Source organism: Saimiri boliviensis, chromosome X (genome assembly GCF_048565385.1).
Source record: "Saimiri boliviensis isolate mSaiBol1 chromosome X, mSaiBol1.pri, whole genome shotgun sequence".
In the NCBI taxonomy this organism is placed as follows: domain Eukaryota; kingdom Metazoa; phylum Chordata; class Mammalia; order Primates; family Cebidae; genus Saimiri; species Saimiri boliviensis.
In genome coordinates, this window is record NC_133470.1 from 66048374 (window position 1) to 66072900 (window position 24527).

General features: G+C 40.4%; 1 protein-coding gene across 13 annotated transcripts in view; it reads right to left on the reverse strand.

The window, feature by feature from the left end:
• ATRX (ATRX chromatin remodeler) overlaps window positions 1-24527 on the reverse strand; it is a 312128-nt gene that overhangs the window by 264970 nt on the left and 22631 nt on the right. Inside the window, exon 1 of one of the 13 annotated variants that reach the window (XM_074391837.1) lies at window positions 4886-4989. The exons of the other annotated variants lie outside the window; for them this stretch is intronic. Within the exon in view, the coding sequence (XP_074247938.1) occupies window positions 4886-4908 (23 nt within the window). The 5' untranslated portion in view covers window positions 4909-4989. Of the gene's footprint in view, window positions 1-4885; window positions 4990-24527 lie in introns of those variants that run through there. 13 annotated transcript variants of the gene reach the window in all.

Consider the following 24527-nt stretch of genomic DNA (forward strand, 5'->3'; position numbering starts at 1 on the left):
GTCAGGAATTCAAGACCAGCCTGGCAAACAGGGTGAAACCCTGTCTCTACTAAAAACACAAAAATTAGCTGTGCTTGATGGCGGGCACCTGTAATCCCAGCTACTCAGGAGGCTGAGGCAGGAGAATTGCTTGAATCAAGGAAGCAGAAGTCGCAGTGAGCCGAGATCGTGACATTAGGCACTTCAAAGCAACACTCCGTCTCAAAAAAAAAAAAAAAACAAAGACCTAGTATTTGATGGCACAACAGGTGTATACAGTAAATAATACATTAATTAATCTAATTAACTAATCATTTGAGGTCGGGAGTTTGAGATCTAACCTAATTGATGTATTATTTATTGTATTACATTAATTTAATTGTACATTTGTAAATACCTGAAAGGGTAAAACTGAATTGTTTTTTAACTTAAAGGACACGTGCTTAAGGGGATGAATAACCAATTTTACATGATGTGATTAGTACACATATCACGCCTATCTCAGAATCTCATAACTCCCATAAATATATACACCTGCTATGTACCCCCATTTTTATTTTTTATTCTAATTTCATGCCTTAATTTTACTCCCAAATGTGACACAGGTCCATATACGCTTCCTCCATGCCACCAAATTTCAATCACTGAAAAAGCATCTCTTAGGGTAAATGCTAGAATTTTTGCATAATGGGTCCACATGTCTTAGGTTTTCTTACTAACCTTACTAAATTCTAACATGTACATTTAATGCACGCTGACCTGATCTGAAACTTATAAGAACCTTATTACAGGAAACTGAGGCTCAGAAAGATATTTATTTGCTGAATGAAATAAAGGAGTTAAATAACTTACACTTCTAGCTGGGTACAGTGGCTCACACCTGTAATCCCAGCACTTAGGGAGGCTGAGGTGGGAGAATGATTTGAGCCCAAGAGTTCGAGACAAGCCAGAACAACATAGTGAGATGCCATCACTACAGAATTTTTTTAAATTAGCCAGGTGTGGCAGCACACGCCTGTAGTCCTAGCTACTCAGGGGCTGAGGTGGGAAGATCGCTTGACCCTAGGAAGTCAAGGCTACAGTGAGCCAGAATCAAGCCGCTGCACTCCAGCCCAGGCAATACAGTGACATCCTGCCTCCAAAAAATAACAGTAATTTGCACTTCTAAATACTAAGCGGAAAATCAGGAAGTCTATCTCCAATCAAAAGCCTACTGCATCCTTTCGAGGAAATCAAGGTACAGTCACTAACAGAATTTAATGAGTAGAAAATTACTTACCCTAGTAATTAAGCCTCAAAACTAACAATACTTTTTTTTAGATGGAGTCTCATTCAGTCACCCATGCTGGAGTGCAGTGGCACGATGCTGACTCACTGCAACCTCTCCCTTCCAGGTTCAAGCGATTCTCCTGCCTCAGCCTCCTAAGCAGCTGGAATTACAGGTGTGTACCCACACGCCCAGCTAATTTTTATATTTTCAGTAGAAACGGGGAGTCACCATGTTGGCCAGGCTGGTTTCAAACTCCTGGCCTCAAGTGATCCACCCATCTCAGCCTCCCAAGCTGCTGGTATTACAAGCATGTGCCTGGCTAAAACTAACAATATTTAAATCAGCTAAAGATAAGCTAAGATGTCCACAGAAGTACTTTCAGGTAATAGAGCATACTTTTTCAAAAATTTTTCATCTTGTTCTTTGCCATCTTTGTTACTGTCATATCTACATTTGCAATTATTTTTTTTTTCTAATTTTTTATTTCCACAGGTTTTTGAGGAATGGGTAGTATTTGGTTACGTAAGTTCTTCGGTGGTAATCTGTAAGATTTTGGTGCACCCATCTCCCAGACAGTATACATGAACCCAATCTGTAGTCTTTTATCCCTCTCCCCCTTCCTAACTGTTCCCTCTGATTCCCCAAGGCCACTGTGTCATTCTTATGCCTTTGCATCCTTATAGCTTAGCTCCTACTTATGAGTGGGAATATATGATGTTTGGTTTTCCATCCTTGAATTACTTCACTTAGAATAATAGTCACCAATCCCACCCAGGTTACTGCAAATGCCATTAATTCATTCCTACTTACAGCTGAGTAGTATTCCATCATATATAAATTACATATATATGACATATATATATATATATGTTTCTTTATCCACTCATTTGCAATTATTTCAAAGTGTTTTTAAATAAAACTTTTTAAACACATAAAATTATGAGATCTCTAGTTATATTCCTCATGCCTAAGCCCCTGTGCTTACCACACTATCCAAATAAGCACAGCAGCAACTAAATATAAGGTGCTAATAATAAGAAACAAATCATTTTAAAACCAATTCCTAAAACATCCAATTGAAAGCAGAGACTGATCCTCACAAAGACTAAGACCTGGGAGGTATTCCACAAGCATTTCAAACAGAGGAGAACAACAAAAATAAAGCCACCGATACCCATGACGGTTTACGTGGGGTTATTTTTACTTAAAGTAAGAAAAAACAGGCTGGACACAATGGCTCACGCCTATAATCCCAGCACGAGATCAGCCTGGCCAACATGATGAAACCCCATCTCTACTAAAAATACAAAGAATTAGCCAGACAAGGTGGCAGGCACCTGTAATCTCAGCTACTTGGGAGGCTGAGGCAGGAGAACTGCCTGAAGCCAGGAGGCAGAGGCTGCAGTGAACCAAGATCGCACCACTGCACTCCAGCCTGGGCAACAAGAGCGTAACTCTATCCCCCTCCAAAAAAAGAAAAAGAAAAAACTAACAAAACTCACCAGTCAGCTATAATATGCAAGGATCTTGGAAGTCCTCACTTCTATACTGACAAGAAAAAACACTGAAAATCAGTCATTTCAGCAATCCCATTACTGGGTATATACCCAAAGGATTATAAATCATTCTACTACAAGGACACATGCACACGAATGTTCATTGCAGCACTGTTTACAATAGCAAAGACCTGGAACCAACCCAAATGCCCAACGATGATAGACTGGATAGGGAAAATGTGGTACATATACACCATGGAATATTACGCAGCCATCAAAAAGGATGAGTTCACGTCCTTTGTAGGGACATGGATGAACCTGGAAACCATCATTCTCAGCAAACTGACACAAGAGCAGAAAATCAAACACCGTATATTCTCACTCATAGGCGGGTGCTGAACAATGAGAACACAAGGACACAGGGAGGGGAGCACTACACACTGGGGTCCGTTGGGGGGAAATGGGGGAGGGGCGGGGGGTGGGGAAGTGGGAAGAGATAGCATGGGGAGAAATGACAGATACAGGTGAGGGGACGGAAGGCAGCAAACCACACTGCCATGTGTGTACCTATGCAACAATCTTGCATGTTCATCACATGTACCCCGAAACCTAAAATGCAATAAAATAAAATAAAATAAAATAAAATAAAAAAGAAAAAAAAAAAAAAGAAAATCAGTCATTTATTTTAGATCAATCCAAAAACTGAGGTCACAAGGCAAACCATCACCAAAAGAAACTAGAAAGACAGGCAGATAAAGAAAATAACAGCTTTCCTAAAACAGGAACACTCAAGTAGAAACTGATGAACAACTTCTAGAGGCCAAATATAGATTAGTTGGAGAGTTAAAAAAAAATCCTGATATTCCAGTCTTAGAGGGGTCCCTACACTTTCCTAGGTTTTACCTCCAGGAATCCTACAAGGGTTTTAGTATATTTTCACTGCAAATATTTGAGAAAAATCTCCTTGTGCCTTGAGCAGGAGGAGGGGAAAGAAACACTGTTGAAATCTATCATTATCTACCTAGAGGAAGTACAATTAGAAAAGCCCCAAGGCTTTTATAGCCTTCTTATCTCATCCAAATGAGAAGGCAAGGGCTGAGAAACATTTCTGACAGTCAGAGTTCAGGAACCCAGGACCACTAAAAAAGAGTGAGAGCTTTAATCATGTGATTACAAAACACTTCCCCTCCCTAATTTCTTAACACTACATCAATAGGGTTCTAGTATAGTAACAGTGAATGACAACTGAGAAAGCAGCAAGACAGACTCTGTTTAAGAAGGAATTTTTGGTGAAACCCCGTCTCTACTAAAAATACAAAAAATTAGCCGAGCGTGGTGGCGCGTGCCTGTAATCCCAGCTACTCAGGAGGCTGAGGCAGGAGAATTGCCTGAACCCCGGAGGCGGAGGTTGCGGTGAGCCGAGATCGCGCCATTGCACTCCAGCCTGGGTAACAAGAGCGAAACTCTGCCTCAAAAAAAAAAAAGGAATTTTTAGGGAAACTCAAAAGACAAATGGGGAGAAAAAAGTTAAAACAAAGAAACTAGGCCAGGTACAGTGAATCAGGCCTATAATCCCCAGTCCTTCAGGAGGCCAAGGCACGTAGGACTGCTTGAGCTCAGGAGTTCTAAACCAACTTGGGCAACATTAGCGAGATCTTGTCTCTACTAAAAATAAAAATAAAAGTGGAAGGCCGGGCGCGGTGGCTCAAGCCTGTAATCCCAGCACTTTGGGAGGCCGAGGCGGGTGGATCACGAGGTCGAGAGATCAAGACCATCCTGGTCAACATGGTGAAACCCCGTCTCTACTAAAAATACAAAAAAATTAGCTGGGCATGGTGGCACGTGCCTGTAATCCCAGCTACTCAGGAGGCTGAGGCAGGAGAATTGCCTGAACCCAGGAGGCGGAGGTTGCGGTGAGCCGAGATGGTGCCATTGCACTCCAGCCTGGGTAACAAGAGCGAAACTCCGTCTCAAAAAAAAATAAATAAATAAAAGTGGAAGGATCACTTGAGCCCGGGAGGTCAAGACCAGCTTAAGCAAGATAGTGAGACCCCACCTCTACACACACACACACACACACACACACACACACACACACGAACACACGCTCATGCACTCATGCGCTCTCTCTCTCTCTTACCTGTGGTAGTGAGAGTCTGTCATCCTAGCTACTCAGGAGACTGAGGTGGAAGGATCACTTGAGCCTGGGAGATCAAGCAGTGAGCCACAAACACACCACTGCACTCCAGCCTGAGCAACAGAGTAAGATTTTGTCTCAAAAAATTAAAATTTAAATTTAAAAAAAGTAAAGTCATGGCTATTGAAGGCCTTTGTTCATTTCTTCACTAGGTTTTCTTTTTGCTGCTCAGTAAAAGTTCTTTACACATTCTGAATATTAAACCCTCACGGTCATATGATTGGCAAATATTTTCTCCCATTCTGAGTTGTCTTTTCACTCTGACAGTGACCTTTGTTTTGACAGGTGGGGCAGGTGCGAGTGCTGGGAGGTTGAGATGGAGTCTCACTCTTTCGCCCAGGTTGGAGTGCAGTGGCGAAATCTCAGCTCATTACAACCTCTGCCTCCCAGGCTCAAGTGATGATTCTCCTGTCTCAGCCTCCTAAGTAGCTGGGACTACAGGCAAATACCAACACAACCATCTGATTTTTGTATTTTTAGTAGAGACAGAGTTTCACCATGTTGGCCAGGCTGGTCTCGAACTCCTGACCTCAAGTGATCCACCCACCTCAGCCTCTCAAAGTGCTGGGATTACAGGTGTGAGCAACCACACCCAGCCAATAGTGACCTCTGGTGTACAAAATTTAATTTTTAATTAAGTCCAACTTACTTAATCTTTTTTTGCCTGTGCTTTCTACATTGTATTTATGAAATTACTGCCAAATCCAAGGTCATGAAAATTAGCCCCAATGTTTTCTCCTGAGAGTTTTATAATTTTAGCTGTTAACTTTACAATCTTTGATGCATTTAACTGTTTTACATGCTGTGAGATAGGGATCCAACTTCATTGTTCCATGTACATATAGAGGGTTTTATTTTTTGCATATAGAGTTTTGTTGGGGATGATGAAAAAGTTTTGGGCATAGGTAGTAATGATCCAGATACATTATAAATATATTTAATGCCACTGAATTGTACACTTAAAAATAATTAAAATGATAAACATTAGACCAACTAAGAAGAAAGGCAGTAAGTTCTTCATTCTCATAGGTAAGTGGAAAATAAACCAACAAACCCATCCAACATCAACTCTAATTCTCCTGAATCAAGACAAGTAGAGTAGTTAAGGTTTTCTAACCTGGTGTTCTAACCTTTTCGAACCTTTATGGAGCTCCCTCAAGCCCTGATTTTCTCTGTTATAAAATGTTCCACAGAACCACTATCGGTAGCAATACTAGAAGAAACCTCATCTGGGTGGACAGAGGAGAAGCAGTATTGGACAGAAAGAAAACTACCTTTCCTACACATACAGGAAAACTGTGAGACCCTGGAGGAACCTGGGGAATGGGGCAGAGGAGACAAGATCAGGAAAAGATGGATGACTGAAAGAATTTCAAGCATACCTCATCCATTTAACAAGAGCTAAAGCTGTGTAGGCAATGACACTTAGAACATGTTATCCCAGAGGAACACAGGAGTTCAACAGAAAAGCAACAGCAAAAACCAAAATCTAGGAAGCAAAAGGAAAACAGCCTGTGTGGCTGGGACATGCAGGGAACCAGGAGTGATTCCCCAACATGGGAGAGAGTATTTTTCTGTGGTCCATTTCCACATAGGGATTAGTACAGTCCAGTCCTCAGTAGAGCACCCTGACCCTCTCAAGCCCTAAATCTAATTTAGAGAATGACTGGAAGACTGTGAGAAGGAACTGTTTCAGGGAGGGAGCATTTCTGTTTCCCATGCCATTTTTTAAACCTAAGCAGTTATAGGGCCGGGCGCGGTGGCTCAAGCCTGTAATCCCAGCACTTTGGGAGGCCGAGGCGGGTGGATCACAAGGTCGAGAGATCGAGACCATCCTGGTCAACATGGTGAAACCCCATCTCTACTAAAAATAGAAAAAATTAGCTGGGCATGGTGGCACGTGCCTGTAATCCCAGCTACTCAGGAGGCTGGGGCAGGAGAATTGCCTGAACCCAGGAGGCGGAGGTTGCGGTGAGCCGAGATCGCGCCATTGCACTCCAGCCTGGGTAACAAGAGCAAAACTCCGTCTCAAAAAAAAAAAAAAAAAAAAAAAAAAAAAAAAAAAAAACCTAAGCAGTTATAACAAGACAGGATGCAGGATCTCAGCTCTTAACTGTGAGCAGTACAGGGAAGCAGCAGGGCCAATCCTAGCCATTAGGGAAACTTGAGCTGCTGTTTGTAGAGCCAGGGTGTGAGCAGGGGTTGGGGAGGCAGGGCAGGGACAGGGTGACTCTTGCCTGGTGTGGGATGCAGCCACCACCAGTGCTAGAAGCAAGCGCCACCCCCAGGATTTGAGCACAATAAATTGCCCTGGAGGCTTAAGTATTGAGCTGGATGGGGCTGATACAACCAACCTGGGGATGATTTAGGGACCAGGCGAGAACTGCAGAGGTCTGAATGAACAGCAAGGACAAGGGAAAGGAGTTCCACCTGGACTGGGGCATGAAAGGAACACAAGTCACTCCTGGGACCAGGCCCAACTTCGCCATGGCAGGATCTTAACCACAGTGGCACTCATTCCTCACCCAAGCATTTTGTCAGCTGTCTGACATTCCACCCTGCCTATCATGGCATAACACCACCGTGGGGGCCTGAGTGCAAGCTTTCCCAGTCCAGCACTACCAGGCTTTGCCCTGGCCCCCAACAAACAGTGCAGGAACCACACAGTTCCACAACCAAATCCACTACCTGAAACACTCTGAAACACCGGAGTACTTCTCCCAGGGGACAGAGGTCAGGGATAACACCCTACGACTACCACCTCAGCTGCCTCATACCTGCAAATACCACCTTACTGGCCTGGATCCCATTGCAACCACTGCTAACACAAACATATAGTGCTCAGGACCCAGAAGAGTATCTCAACAAAACTACTACTACCATAAACTATGCCACGCCAATTGCCCAGGAGCTGGAGAGCCAGCTCATCCACTTGATATACCATTACTACAACAGGCATCAGAGAAAGTCACTCAGAAGCCCAAGAATCAACCTGCCTGGAACTGCCAACACAGGTACCAGCACATGCTGTCCCAGGGCACATGGACAGACATGCTTAGCCCACCATCACTATCACTGAAACCTAAAGACAGGCCGGTTAGGTATTCCATCCAATCCCCAGCACAACCTCAGCCTCCACCAGTAAACCCAGGCTAAGACATCAAGGAAACCACAGATATCATTAGTGCTATTTATAGCCAAAGAAATCAAACAGAGACTGGGCATGGTAGCTCATGCCTGTAATCCTAACATTTTGGGAGGCCAAGGAGAGAGGATTGCTTAAGACCAGGAGTTCAAGACCAGCTTGGACAATATAATGAAACCCCCATCTCCACAAGAAATTTGAAAATTAGCCAGGCATGGTGGCACATGCCTGTAGACCTCAGGAGGCTGAGGTAGAAAGATCACTTATTCCCAGGACTTTGAGGCTGCAGCAAGCTATGAATGTGACACTGCACCCCAGCCTGGGCAACAGAGCTGTCTCAAAAGAAATCATACAGAGACTTCACTACAGCACATACCCAGAAGCAAAGCCAAAGGGTCCTGCCCAACTAACATTACAGTCACAACTTCAGGAAAAAATCTCCCCTCACTATGAAAGTGAATTCAAAGGTAAGAAGTGACTGTTACAACACATGCACAAAAATCAATGAAAAGACAGAAAACATCAGAAAGCAAGGTAATATGACACTGTCAAAAGAACACAATGATCCTGCAGCAACAGATCTTAACCAAAATGAAATCCACAAAATCCCAGATAAAATATTCAAAATATTAATTTTAAGGATCAATGAGATGCAAGAAAAATCTGAAAACCAATACAAGAAACTCAGAAAATCAATTCAAGATATGAATAAAAAATTTACAAAGGAGAAACCCTTAAAAAAAAATTCTGATCAGGCACGGTTCCTTGTACCTGCAATCCCAGAACTTTGAGACGCCAAGGCAGCAGGATCACTTGAGTTGAGGAGTTCGAGACCAGCCTGGACAACATGATGAAACCCTGTCTCTACAAATAATTAAAAACTAGCTAGGTTAGCCGGGCGTGGTGGTGGGTGCCTGTAATCCCAGCTACTCAAGAGTCTGAGGCAAGAGAACGGCTTGAACCCAGGAGGCAGAGGTTGCAGTGAACCAAGATCTTGCCACTGCACTTCAGCCTGGGTGACAAGAGTGAGACACTGTCTCAAAAGAGAAAAAAACTAAATAGAGAGCTACCATATAATCCAGCTATTCCACTGCTAAATAGGTACCCTAAAGAAAGGAAATCAGTATATCAAATAGTTATCTGCACTCTCATGATTATTGCAGCACTATTCACAATAACCAAGATTTGGAGGTAACCTCAGTGTCCATCAAGAGACGAATGAATAAAGAAAATCTGATATATATGTATACACACACACACACACACACACACACACAAAATGGAGTCCTATTCAACCCTAAAACAAAGTATGAGATCTTGCCATTGCAACAACATGGATAGAACTGTAAGTCATTATGTTAAGCGAAATAATCTAGGCACAGAAAAACAAACTTTACATGTTCTCAATTATTTGTAGTATCTAAAACTCAAAACAATTGAATTCACGGAGATAGAGAGTAGTAGAATGATGGTTATGAGAGGCTGGGAAAGGTAGTGGGGGCCAGGGGAAGTGGTGATGGCCAATATGTATTAAGAGTACAGATAGAATGATTAAGACCTAGCATTTGATAGCACAATGGGGTGACTACAGTCAATAATAATTCATTGTGCATTTTAATATAACTATTAGAGTATAACTAGATTGTAACAGCAAGAAAGGATAAATGATTGAGGTAATAGATACTACTCTGGTATGGTTATTGAACACTGTATGCCTGTATCAATATTATCTCATGTACCCCACAAATAATCTATGTACTCACAAAAATTTTTTTTTATTTTAAAAATGCCCACAATGAGGTATCATCCAGCCCCAGTTAGAATTACTACTATTAAAAAGACCAAAAAAAAAAAAACACAAGTTGGTGAGATTGCAGAGAACACTCATACACTGTTGGTGGGAATATCACATGTTCTCACTCACATGTGGATATTGAAAAATGTGTACACATGGATGTAGAAAATGGATTGATAGATAACAGAATTGGAAAGATGAGAGAGTAGGAGGTGGGGAGATCATGAGAAATTACTTAATGAATACCATGGATGTTATTTGGGTGATAGACACTCAAGGCTTGATTTGATGGCTCTGTAACCTACGCATGTTTAAAAAAAGTACACAGGTAACCCCATAAATTTATATAAATAAAAAAAGATCATCAACAAAACAAATTCCTTTGAGAATCTTTAGAAATGAAACATAAAAGCCCCTTTTCATTTAAAAAAAAAAAAAAAAAAAAAGACAACTAGAGGTCCTAATCTGTATATACTTATTATATTTGAGCATCTTGTCCTATATACATGCAACCTAACAATATGACAAGTCTTACCACCTAAAACTATGTATCACTCCTTGTCCCTCTGGTTAAACTTACTTATTTTCAGATGATGGTTCTATTCCTGGAGAATCTAAATCAGTACCAACTCTTGGAATGCAAATTCCTATATTCAACTATTAAATGGTTTTCTTATCAAAATGGTCAATATCCTTATTTTCTAAATTTCTGGTCTGACTTTAACATCAACAAATGTTGTATAGGTCTGTTTCTTCCAACAGGCTAATGCCTTGGTGGAAAGAACAGTCATAATCGGGAATTAATAATATAAGCAAACAGAATTAAGAGATACAACTTTCTAATTGTACATGATTTTTGGAATAATCCTTTTAAAGCATCTGTGTAGCATTAAAATTTAAAGGCAATTCAGGTCAACTTCACAAGTATGTCTTGCCTGGAAAACTTCCGTTTAAACTCTTCTTGAACTGGAATAAAGGGTTTTAACCCAAAATTGGCCAGGCGTGGCAGCTCATGCCTGTAATCCCAGCACTTTGGGAGGCCAAGACGGGCAGATCACCTGAGGTCAGGACCAGCCTGGACAACATGATGAAACCCCATCTCTACTAAAAATACAAAAAATAGCTGAGCATGGTGGCACACACCTGTAATCCCAGCTACTTGGGAACCTGAGGCACAAAGATTGCTTGAACCCAGGAGATGGGGGTTGCAGTGAGCTGAGATCATGCCACTGTACTCCAGCCTGGGCTATAGAGTGAGACTCTGTCTCAAAAAAAAAAGGTTGGGGGGGTTCACCCCAAATCAAATTTAACTTCTATTCAAGAAAAGTTAAGATTCACTTATTCATTTTACAGTATTTACATCAAATGCTGAATATATTCTTGGTACTTAGTATTGAAATAAAAAATAGATAAAACCTGACCTCAAGGAGCTCACAATTTAATAGTGAAGAAAAGCCATTAAGTAGCCCAGGAGTAATGTAGGGTAGAAAAGAGGGATCCATCTCTCTATGAATTTCCTAATGCTTTCTAAATCCTGAGTGCATCTAATTTTTATATAGTTTGCTTTAAGTGTTAAAACTCTTACCTTATTTCCAACACCGGCTAACCTCCGTTTTAAGAAAACAAAGTTTGCTACAGAGTCAAACTTCCCTGAAGAATACCTTGGCAAAGCAAACACTGAACCACAAATATTTCCTGTGTTAAAAGACAAAGGTGTAATGGTTTCATACAGAAGCAGAGAAAATAAAGATCAGTTGTGTGTGGGAAAGATGCAGTAAATATTTGAAAAACTTAGGTTTCTTTTGCCACCAAGGAAAGTCTATCTAAATTTAGTAATTTCTATATACTTTAACACAATTTGTATTCTAATAAAAGCACACTATACTCTTTAAAAAAAAAAAAACACCTTGAGAAGGTTTTTATCAAGATGAAGTATATTTTGGCTCAAAAGGAATGAACTTAGATTTAATAGGTTAAAAGACAAACTGCCCTCAGATAAAACAGAAAGGTAATTGATTTTATTTCGTCCATTATAACAGAGCTATTTTATTCTAGAATGTGTTCCATAACTCAATATGCATATATATTATTATGCAAAGAATACTTAATCCTGGTTTAAATAAGAGTCTAATTTCACCTTTGATAAAGAAGGGGAGAAGAACAAAATTTAGGTTTCCTTACAGAAAATAATCATATATTCCTATACCTGTAGCTAAATATCCCAGTGCTTTAACTAAGCCCATCTACAAGCCATTAATCATTTAACTTTGGGCCCACTATTCAATTTTTTTCCTGATCCATGCATTTATTTTATATAAATGTAAAATAAAACAATATAAGTGTTCCATGTACTGATACATGGAAAGCTCTTCAAGATACATTAAGCAGAAAAAGCAAGGTGGAGGCAAGTGTATATAACATGCCACCTTTTATAGCATAAAGGGGAATGATTAAGGATCTGTGGTTAACTGCTTCTAAATACACAAAGAACTGGTTAGGCACCAGTAGCAGTGATTGGGCTGGGGGGTGATACACTGCTGGCAGCGGTGGGAACAGAGAACAGGGAAGTGAGGGAAATTTCTTACTTTTATACTTTATATCTTTAAAAATATATTTTACACTTTTTGGTGTTCAAACCACATAAATATTATTTCTCATTACAAAAACAATTAAATAAAAAGAAGATAACATTGAAACAGAACTAAATGCTGTGTTTTTTGGTTTTTGTTTGAGACGGAGTCATGCTCTGTCACCCAGACTAGAGTGCAGTGGTATGATCTCGGCTCACTGCAACCTCTGCCACCCGGGTTCAAGCGATTTTCCTGCCTCAGCCTCCTGAGTAGCTGGGATTACAGGTGTGCACCACCATGCCCGGCTAATTTTCATATTTTTAGTAGAGACAGGGCTTTGCCATGTTGGCCAGGCTGGTCTTGAACTCCTGACCTCAGGTGATCCACCCATCTCAGCCTCCCAAAGTGCTAGATTACAGACATGAGCCACAGCACCCAGTCTAAAGGTTTTAAACTGAGATACGAAATGGTTTCAATTATTCCCTATGTCAGGCTATTTACTAAGTGTTTTTTAAAAAAACTTTTATTTATATACATTTAGGGGCTACAAATGCAGATTTCATACACACATATATTGCATAGTGGTAAAGTGGGCTTTTAGTGTCCCCATCAGCCAAATGCTGAACAATGTACTCAATAGGTAATTTTTCAAACCTCAGCCCCTGCCACCCTCTAACCTTCTGGAGTCTCCAACGTCTATTATTCCACTCCATATGTTTATGTGTACCCTTGCTAAACTCCCACTTATAAGTGAGAACATGGTATTTGACTTTCTGAGTTACTTCAGTTAGAATAATGGCCTCCAGTCCCATCCATGTCGCTACAAAAGACATGATTTCATTTTCTTTTTTTTATTTTTTGTGGCTTAATAGTATTATTTCATAATGTGTATAGATAACACACAAACACACCCACCCAATTTTCTTTATCCAATCTTCCACTGATGGACACTTAGGTTGATTCCATATCTTTGATCTCGTGAACAGTGATACAATCAACATACAAATGCAGTTATCTTTTTGACTAATGATTTCTTTTCCTTTCGGTATATACTCAGTAACCACTACTCAATTTTGAGGAAGCCCTAAGAAAAAAATCACTCCAGATAAAAATAAAACTTATTTCCCTAATGAATAAAAATGAAATCAGAAATTTTTTTTTTTTTTTTTTTTTTTTTGAGACGGAGTTTCGCTTTTGTTACCCAGGCTGGAGTGCAATGGCGCGATCTCGGCTCACCGCAACCTATGCCTCCTGGGTTCAGGCAATTCTCCTGACTCAGCCTCCTGAGTAACTGAGAATACAGACACGTGCCACCATGCCCAGCTAATTTTTTTGTATTTTTAGTAGAGACGGGGTTTCACCATGTTTACCAGGATGGTCTCGATCTCTTGACCTCGTGATCCACCCGCCTCGGCCTCCCAAAATGCTGGGATTACAGGCTTGAGCCACCGCGCCTGGCCGACGAAATCAGATAAATTCTACAGTGCAAGTACTAGCTAGATGGAGTTTTGACAAATGCTAATTAAAGTCTGAAATAATACCGTAATCCCACTTTATCCATGGTGGTTTCGCTTTCCATGAATTCAGTTACATGTGGTCAACTGCAGTCCAAAATATTAAACAGAAAATTTCAGAAATAAACGATTTGTAAGTTTTAAATTGTGTGCCATTCTGAGTAGTGTGATAAAATCTTGCACTCACCAGCCATGGATGCGAGACATTGTTTTGCCTAGTGTATACATGCTGTATACACTGCCTGCCCATTAGTCATGGACACTGCCTGCTCCTGACATCCAACCATAGACATCATCATGCCTTGATGATTCAGGACCACCTCAAGCAAATGACCCTCCTTCTGATATAACACCATAAGGTCAATAGTAGCTTCATGCTACATTACAATGCCTAACATCATTCATCTACCTTCATCTCATCACATAAGCATTTGATCAACCAGAATCATAAGAAGTGTGAGTACAGTACAATATTTCAAAACCAAATTCACATAACTTTTATTACAGAATAGTTATAATTGTTCTATTTTATTATAGTAATTGTCAATCTCTCACTGGGCATAATTTATGTTAAACTTTATCATAAATATGTGTTTATGAAAAAAATAAGTGTATATAGAATTCATTACTATCCAGTTTCAGGCATCCATTGGGTCTTGGAACTTATCCCCTGTCAATAGGGGAGACTACTATTGACTAGCATTAAATTTTTTACACAGGCGATAAAATCATCATGACAGGGGCAAAAGATACACAAAGATGTAAGACCACCTTTGAAAACAGTGTTTACTTTATCATTATAATGTAATAAACTTGTTCTAGATAACAGACACCTAAAGGAGGACGTACAAACAAATTAGGATTAACGTGCATAGTAACTTCCGTATCTTTTTTTTTTAAGTTCTGAAATACATGTGCAGAACATGGAGGTTTGTTACATAGGTATACATGAGTCGTGGTGGTTTGCTGCACTTATCAACCCATCATCTAGGTTTTAAGCCCCACATTAGGTATTTGTCCTAATGCTCTCCCTCCCATTGCCCCCAACCCTAAACAAGCCCCGATGTGTGATGTTCCCCTCCCTGTGCCCACGTGTTCTCATTGTTCAACTCCCACTTACGAGTAATAACAGGCGGTGTTTGGTTTTCTGTTTCTGTGTTAGTTTGCTGAGAATGATGGCTTTCAGCTTCATCCATGTCCCCGCAAAGGACACAGACTCATACTTTTTTATGGCCACATAGTATTCCATGGGGTATATGTGCCACACTTTCTTTACCTAGTCTATCACTGATGGGCATTTGGGTTGGTTCCAAGTCTTTGAAATAGTAAATACTGCTGCAATAAACACATGTGTGCATGTGTCTTTATAATAAAATGACTTATAATCCTTTGGGTATAAACCCAATGATGAGATTGCTGGGTCAAATGGTATTTCTGGTTCTAGATCCTTGAAGAAATCACCACACCTGTCTTCCACAATGGCTGAACTACTTTACACTCCCACCAACAATGTAAAAGGGTTCCTATTTCTCCACATCCTCTCCGGCATGTATTGTTTCCTGACTTTTTAATGACCGCTATTCTACCTGGCATGAGATAGTATCTCATTGTTTTGATTTGCATTTATCTAATGATCAGTGATGATGAGCTTTCTTTCATGTTTGTTCACCACATAAATGTCTTCTGAGACGGCTGGACACGGTGGCTCAAGCCTGTAATCCCAGCACTTTGGGAGGCCGAGGCGGGTGGATAATGAGGTCAAGAGATCAAGAGCATCCTGGTCAATATGGTGAAACCCCGTCTCTACTAAAAATACAAAAAATTAGCTGGGCATGATGGCACGTGCCTGTAATCCCAGCTACTGAGGAAGGTGAGGTAGGAGAATTGCTTGAACCCAGGAGGCGGAGGTTGCGGTGAGCCGAGATCGCGCCATTGCACTCCAGCCTGGGTAACAAGAGCGAAACTCCGTCTCAAAAAAAAAAAAAAAAAAAAAGTCTTCTGAGAAATGTCTGTTCATATCCTTAAACCACTTTTGATGGGGTTGTTTTTTCCTGTATATTTGTTTAAGTTCCTTGAAGACTGGGAATATTAGACCTTTGTCAGATGGATAGACTGTAAAAACTTTCTCCCATTCTGTGGGTTGCCTGTTCACTCTGATGACAGTTTCTTTTGCTGTGCAGAAGCTCTTTAGTTTAATTAGATCCCATTTGTCAGTTTCGGCTTTGCCCATGCCTATGTCCTGAATGGTATTGCCTAGGTTTTCTTCCAGGGTTTTTATATGGTTTTAGGTTTTACATTTAAGACTTTAATACATCTTGAGTTAATTTTTACATAAGGTATAAGGAAGGGGTCTGGTTTCTGCTTTCTGCATATGGCTAGCCAGTTTTCCCAGCACCATTTATTGAATACGGAATCCTTTCCCCATTGCTTGTTTTTCTCACATTTGTCGAAGATCAGATGGTTGTAGATGTATGGTGTTATTTCAGAGGCCTCTGTTCTGTTCCATTGGTATACATATATATCTGTTTTGGTACCAGTATCATTCTGTTTTGGTTCCTTTAGCCTTGTAGTATAGTTTGAAGTCAAGTAGCGTGATGCTTCCAGCTTTGTTCTTTTTGCTTAGGATTGTCTTGGCTATACAGGGTCTTTTATGGTTCTATGTGAAATTTAAAGTAGTGTGCCCTAGTTCTGTGAAGAAAGTCAATGATAGCTTGATAGGAATAGCATTGAATCCATAAATTACTTTGGGCAGTATGGCCATTTTCACAATATTGAATCTTCCTATCCATGAGCATAGAATGTTTTTCCATTTGTTTGTGTCCTCTTTTATTTCCTGGAGCAGTAGTTTGTAGTTCTCCTTCAGGAAATTCTTCACATCCCTTTTAGATTGTATTCCTAGACATTTTATTCTCTTTGTAGCAATTGTGAATGGGAGTTTGCTCATGATTTGGCTCTCTATTACTGATGTATAGGAATGCTTGTGATTTTTGCACATTGATTTTGTATCCTGAGACTTTGCTGAAGATGCTTATCAGCCTAACGAGTTTTCAGGCTGAGACAATGCGATTTTCTAAATATACGATTGTGTCATCTGCAAACAGAGATAATTTGACTTCCTCTCTTCTTCTTTGAATACCCTTTATTTCTTTCTCTTGCCTGACTGCCCTGGCGAGAACTTCCAATACTATGCTGAATAGGAGTGGTGAGAGAGGGCATCCTTATCTTGTGCTAGTTTTCAAAGGGAATGCTTCCAGCATTTGCCCATTCCATATGATATTGGCTGTGGGTCTGTCACAAATAGCTCTTATTATTTTGCGATATGTTCCATCAATACCTAGTTTATTGAGTGTTTTTAGCATGAAGAGGTGTTTAATTTTATTGAAGGTCTTTTCTGCATCTATTGAGATAATCATGTGGTTTTTGTCATTGTTTCTGTTTACGTGATGGATTATGTTTAGTGATTTGTTTATGTTGAACCAGCCTTGCATCACAGGGATGAAGCTGTCTTGATTGTGGTGGAAAAGCTTTTTAATGTGTTGCTAGATTCAGTCTGCCAGTATTTTACTGAGGATTTTCACATCGATGTTTGCCAGGGATATTGGCCTGAAATTTTATTTTTCTGTTGTATCTCTGCCAGGTTTTGGTATCAGGATGATGCTGGCCTCATAAAATGAGTTACGGAGGAGTCCTTCTTTTTCTATTGTTTGGAACAGTTTCGGAAGGAATGGTACCAGCTCCTGTTTGTACCTCTGGTAGAATTTGGCTGTGAATCCATTTGGTCCTGGGCTTTTTTTGGTTGGTAGGCTATTAATTAGCTTTGTCCCAGAGGGGCACCAACCTGATGCCACCTGGAGCTCTCCACTATGACATGTCTGTCTAGCCCTGCTGGGAGGTCTCTCCCAGTCAGGAGGCACTGGGGTCAGAGACCCGCTGGAGGAGGCAGTCTGTCCCCTAGCAGAGCTTGAGCACTGTGCTGGGAGAATCCTCATTGTTAGGATCTGCTGCTCTCTTCAAAGTTGTCAGGCAGGGACGTTTAAGTCCACTGAAGCTGTCCCTTTCCCCAGGTTCACTGTCCCAGGGAGACGGGAATTTTATCTATAAGCCTCTGAGTGGGGCTGCTGCCTTTCTTTCAGAGATGCCCTGCGCAGTGAGGAGGAATCTAGAGCAGCAGTCTGGCCACAGCCACTTTGCCACGCTGTGGTAAGTTCTACTCAGTCCGAACTTCTTGGCCTCCTTAGCTCAGTCAAGGGAAAACCACCTACTCAAGGCTCACTAATGGCGGACACCCCTCCCCCCAACAAGCTTGATCTTCAGCATGGGCTTCAGACTGCTGTGCTAGCAGTGAGAATTTCAAGCCAGCAGTTCTTAGCTTGCTGGGTTCCATGGGAGTGGGACCTGCTGAGTGAGACCACTCAGCTCCCTGGCTTCGGCTCCCTTTCCAGGGGAGTGAACAGTTTTGCCTTACTGGCATTTCAGGCACTACTGGGGTATTAAAAAAAAAAAAAAAAAAAAAAAAAGCAGGGCGTGGTGGCTCAAGCCTGTAATCCCAGAACTTTGGGAGGCCAAGGCGGGTAGATCACGAGGTCAAGAGATCGAAACCATCCTGGTCAACATGGTGAAACCCCGTCTCTACTAAAAATACAAACCATTAGCAGGGCATGGTGGCACATGCCTGTAATCCCAGCTACTCAGGAGATTGAGGCAGGAGAATTGCCTGAACCCAGGAGATGGAGGTTGCGGTGAGCTGAGATCGTGCCATTGCACTCCAGCCTGGGTAACGAGAGTGAAACTCCGTCTCAAAAAAAAAAAAAAAAAAACCTCCCCTAGCTAGCTTGGTGTCTGCCCAGACACCCAGTTTTGTGCTTGAAACCCAGAGCCCTGGCGGAGTTGGCACACTAGGGAATCTCCTGGTTTTCAGATTGCAAAAACCATGGGAAAAGTTAGATAGCTAGACTCTCAAAGGCTTCCCTTGGCTAGGACAGGGAGATCCCCGGCTCCTTGCACTTCCCAGAGAGGCAACACCCCCACCCTGCTCACCCTTCATGGGCTACACCCACTGCCTAACAGTGTCTCAATGAGATGAAGGAGTATCTCAGTTAGAAACGCAGAAATCCCACAGCTTCTATATTTTGGTCTCGCTGGGCACTGCAGACCGGAGCTGTTCCTATTCGGCCTTTTTTTGAGACAGAGACTTGCTCTGCACTCAGGGTGGAGTACAGTGGCATGACATCAGCTCACTGCAACCTCCGCCTCCTGAGTTCAAGCAATTCTCCTGCCTCAGCCTCCCAAGTGGCTGGGATTACAGGCACGCACCACCACACCTGGCTAATTTCTGTAATTTTAGTAGAGACAGGGTTTCACCACATTGGCCAGGCTGGTCTTGAACTCCTAACCTCAAGTGACCCACTTGCCTCAGATTCCCAAAGTGCTGGGATTACAGGTATGAGACACCGCTGTATCTTTTGACATATACATCATATCATGAAATTTATGCTCTTTTCATGAAATCCATACCGTAATAAATTCAGCATCTGTTACATGCATCCACTCCGAAAAACAGATGTCTATGCTAGACAACTCATGAAATCTTCATTTTGGTATTATTGTCTCCATTGCACACATGAAGAAATAACTCAGATACTGGGTAGCTTTCCCAAGGTTGCACAGCAAAAGAGAACTGGATTTGAACCCAAATCTGACACCACATCATGCAGTTCCAAGTTAAATCAAGTTGAGACTAGAGCTTAAACTGTCTGAATTTTATTCCAAAGAACTGGAGATGAATCTATTTCCCCACTATTTCCTGTCTCCAAAACTTAAAAAATAACAGATACAAATGGAACTCTTACTAAAGTTAAATGGCAATCTCTAAATGATGAATAATCTCTAAATAATCAAATAAAATAATCTCTAAATCAAAAAATATTCTTTGAAAAACTCCTCTAATGCTGGAAAAACAACGGGTAAACAATATAGTTTGGTTCCATTTGTAACTTAAGAAAAGCCTGAAATTCAATAGAAGGGAAGTATTAACTTATCTTTAAAAATATAATTGTAACTGTAAAGTGTAAATGTAAAGACAATTACACCTCATTCAATGTCTTCTCTTTCCTATAATAATATTCCAACTATGGAAGTTTTAGGTTAAGAACTCTTCCCTCCCTCCGCGTTCCCCTTCCCTGGTAAGAATAAGTACACTACAGAAAATGAAATACTTTTTAAAAACTGTGAAGTACAAAATAGAAGTCACCTAAAACCTGACCATCCAGAGATAATCATGTAAGGAAATTCTAGCCAGGAGTGGTGGCTCACACCAGTAATCCCAGCACTTTGGGAGGCCGAGGCAGGCAGATCACCTGAGGTCAGGAGTTCAAGATCAGCCTGGCCACCATGGTACAACCCCGTCTCTACTAAAAATAGAAACAAAATTAGCCAGGCTTGGTGGCACACTCCTGTAATCCCAGCTATTAGGAAGACTGTGGCAGAAGAATCACTTGAACCCTGGGAGGCGGAGGTTGCAGTGAGCCGAGATCACGCCACTGCACTTCAACTTGGGTGACAGAGCAAGACTGCATCTCTAAAGAACATATACCTGATTTTAACAAAATGAAATGGTTACTGCTTTATAACCTTTTCTCTCCATTAAGATACTGTGAATACTTCTCTGTATCATTAAATATTCTTCTAAAACATCATTTTTATTTTCTTTCTTTTTTCTTTTTTTTTTTTTAAATCACTGAGGAAAACGTTCTGCTGAATAAAACATCATTTTTAAAGGCAGCACAATATTCCATGACATAAAGCTGCCATTTCTTTTTCAAGCTAACGGAACTTAAAGATGGGATAGTCTTTGGTTGCATAACTACAGCTGCCTACTAATAGGATATATAACATGGCTGTTAAATTTTAAAACCACAGGGCGTGGTGGCTCACGCCTATAATCCAAGCACTATAGAGGCCAAGGCAGATGGACCACCTGAGGTCGAGAGTTCAAGACCAGCCTGACCAACATGGTGAAAAATTTTTTTTTAAATTTTTTTAATCAATTTGTATTTATTCAGATCATAAATACTACAATAAAAAACAGGCAACGTGGCTGGGCACGGTGGCTCACGACTGTAATCCCAGCACTTTGGGAGGCCAAGGCAGGCAGATCACGAGGTCAAGAGATCAAGACCATCCTGGCCAACATAGTGAAACCCCGTCTCTACTAAAATACAAAAATTAGCTGGGCATAGTGGCCCATGCCTGTAGGCCCAGCTACTTGGGAGGCTGAGGCAGGAGAATTGCTTGAACCTGGGAGGCGGAGGTTGCAGTGAGCCAAGATCACACCACTGCACTCCAGCCTGGCACCTGGTGACAAAGCAAGACTCTGCCTCCCCAAAAAAAAAAGCAACCTGAGTTGACTATTACAAAAGAGTAACTGAGAAAAGTAAGCTGACACTTATTTTACATTCACTTAAAGAATTACCAATGCTTGCTTATGCTTTTGACTTAAATATTAAATTACAGTTGTCTACACAAAAACATTAGCCAGAATGAAGAACTGTAGAACAAGAACATTCTAAAACTGCCCGTGGAAGTATAAATTAGAAGAACTACTAGGGAGAAAGAAACCCTAGCACATGTGCAAAGGAAACATGTTTAAGAATATTCATAAGAACAGTCCCTAGTAGCACCAAAATAGGAGGGAAAAAAACTAAATATCCACCAGTAGCAAACTATTATCTATATAACTTAATACTAAACAGGAATGAAGGCTGGGAGCAGTGGTTCACACCTGTAATCCCAGAACTCTGGGAGGCCGAGGCAGGTGGATCACTTGAGAACAGGAGTTCAAGACCAGCCTGGGCAACATGGAGAAACCCTGCCTCTACTAAGAATACAAAAATTAGCCAGGTGTGGTGGCAAATGCCTGTAATCCCAGCTGCTTGGGAGGCTGAGGCACGAGAATCGCTTGAACCCGGGAGTAGAGGCTGCAGTGAGTGAGCTGAGATCACGCCACTGCACACTCCAGTCTGGGCAACAAAGTGAGACTCTCTCTCCAAATATAAAAATTTAAATTAAAAAATAATAAACAGGAGTGAAAAGTGGGTAATATCGATCAGTGCTGCCCAACAGACATAAAATGTAAAGCACGAATATATATTAAAATTTTCTAGTACTCACATTTTAAAAAAGGAAAACATAGGTAGAATATTTGTATTTTATTTAATCCAATACATCCAAACTATTATCAGTTCAGTATGTGGTCAATATACCAGATTTTTTCAGATTTTGGAATATCTACATTAAACCTCTGAGCAGTTCCTTTGAGAGTCATGTCAATAATCAAAAAATGTTGGGTTTTTGAGCATTTTCTATTTCAGATCTTTTGATTAGGGATAGTAAACATTTAGTGAGATATTTTACATTCTTTTTTTAATACTAAATATCTGAAATTCCATGTACAAATATATTTCTAGCACATCTCAATGTGGACTAGCTACATTTCAAGTACTCAATAGCCACAGATAATGGCTATTGTATTGGACAGTGCAGATCCAGAGTTACATCAAAATCCTAAAAACAACATTGAGCAAAAAAATTAAAAAAAAAAAAGCAAGTTGCAAAATAATATGTACTATGTGGTGCCACTTACATAAACTTGTAAAACTGAAAAAATTATAAATAAGATTTATGTATATGGATATCTATTTATGTAGAAAACAAATTAAAATAACCTATGAGGCTTCAACTCTATCTGCAATGTTTTAGTTCTTTAAAAGAAATCTAAAGCAAATATGACATAAGATTTTAAAATATTTCCCAATTAAATAAAAATAGAATATGCTTACTTCTGTTTACATTTGATTATTTACTTCTGAAAATATGCTACAGAAATATTTAGTGTGTAAATGTCATATTTCATTTTGTACTACATAGGTCCATAGCACCTTTCTGTCCTTCATGTATTAAGTTTGATAATAGAAGTTCATGCCAGGCGCGATGGCTCACGCTTGTAATCCCAGCACTTTGGGAGGCCGAGGCAGGTGGATCATGAGATCAAGAGATTGAGACCATCCTGGTCAACATGGTAAAACCCCATCTCTACTAAAAATACAAAAAATTAGCTGGGCATGGTGGCGCGTGCCTGTAATCCCAACTACTCAGGAGGCTGAGGCAGGAGGTTGCGGTGAGCCAAGATCGCGCCATTGCACTGCAGCCTGGGTAACAAGAGCAAAACTCCGTCTCAAAAAAAAAAAAAAAAGTTGTTCAAGGAAAAGAAGTTCAACAAAATTAAGGATAAAAACTGATTTTGTCTTGTTTATTCAACAAGCATTTACCGTATGATTATTGTGTGTATTCAAGTAGTTCATAATGTGGTTAACAGCTTTTTGTCACAATCAATCATATAGAGATGAAAGTATATTTTGGCACTATGTAGAACAACAAGATCAAAGTACAAGAGCAAAATACTCAAACACTGAGTTTGGGCCCTAAGAGTAATTGTTTAATGGAAAATTTTTAAAGGCGTTCTTCTTTTTATGTATACATTTAAAAGGTATGGCCAGGCGCAGTATCTCACATCTGTAATCTCAGCACTTTGGGAGGCTGAGGCGGACACATAGTTGAGCTCAAGAGTTCAAGACCAGCATAGGCAACATGGCAAAACCCCATCTCTACAAAAACTACAAAAATTAGCCAGGCATGCTAGCGTACACCTGTAGTTACAGCTACCTGGGGGACTGAGGTGGGAAGATCACTTGAGCCTGGGAGGTCAAGGAGGCAGTGAGCTGTGATCGTGTCACTGCACTCCAGCTAGAGCAACAGTGTGAAACCCTAGCTCAATCAATCAATCAATCAAGTGTACAACATGATGTTTTGATATACATATACATAGTGAAATGATTACTATGGTCAAGCAAATTAACACGTCCATCTCCACATCTAGTTACCTTTTCTGCATGTACTTAAAACACCTGAAATCTACTCTTTTAACAAATTTGCAGTAAATGATACAGTATTAACTATAGTCTTCGTGCTGTACATTAGATCTCTACACTTAGTCATCCTATATGATTCCAACTTTGTAACCTTTAACCAATATCTCCCGATTTCTCACACTTATCCACCCCTATTTAACTACCTTTATTCTCTCTTCTTTTGCAAGCTTGGCATTTTTAGATTCCACATACAGGCTGAAATCATGAAGTATTCTTTTTTCTGTGTCTGGCTAATTTCACTTTGCAAAATATCCTCCAGGTTCATCTATGTTGCCGCAAATGGCAAGCACATTGGTTTAGTGTACCATCTTGAGATACACAATGACTCACTAGAAGAGATTTCTTTTAAAGACTGGAATAAACACACAAGCAAAATTCTCATTATTCATTCTACTTAAGTTTTAGCTAAATACTGTATATTACTTGCACATAGCTAAATATTCTAATAAAGGTTCATAGAACATGAAAGAAAAGTTCAAAATGGGAAACACTGGAACGAACCATAGATATTATGAGTTGCTATAATGTGGAACTTCAGATATAACAGTCTTTCAAAACAAGAAAAACAATTAGCT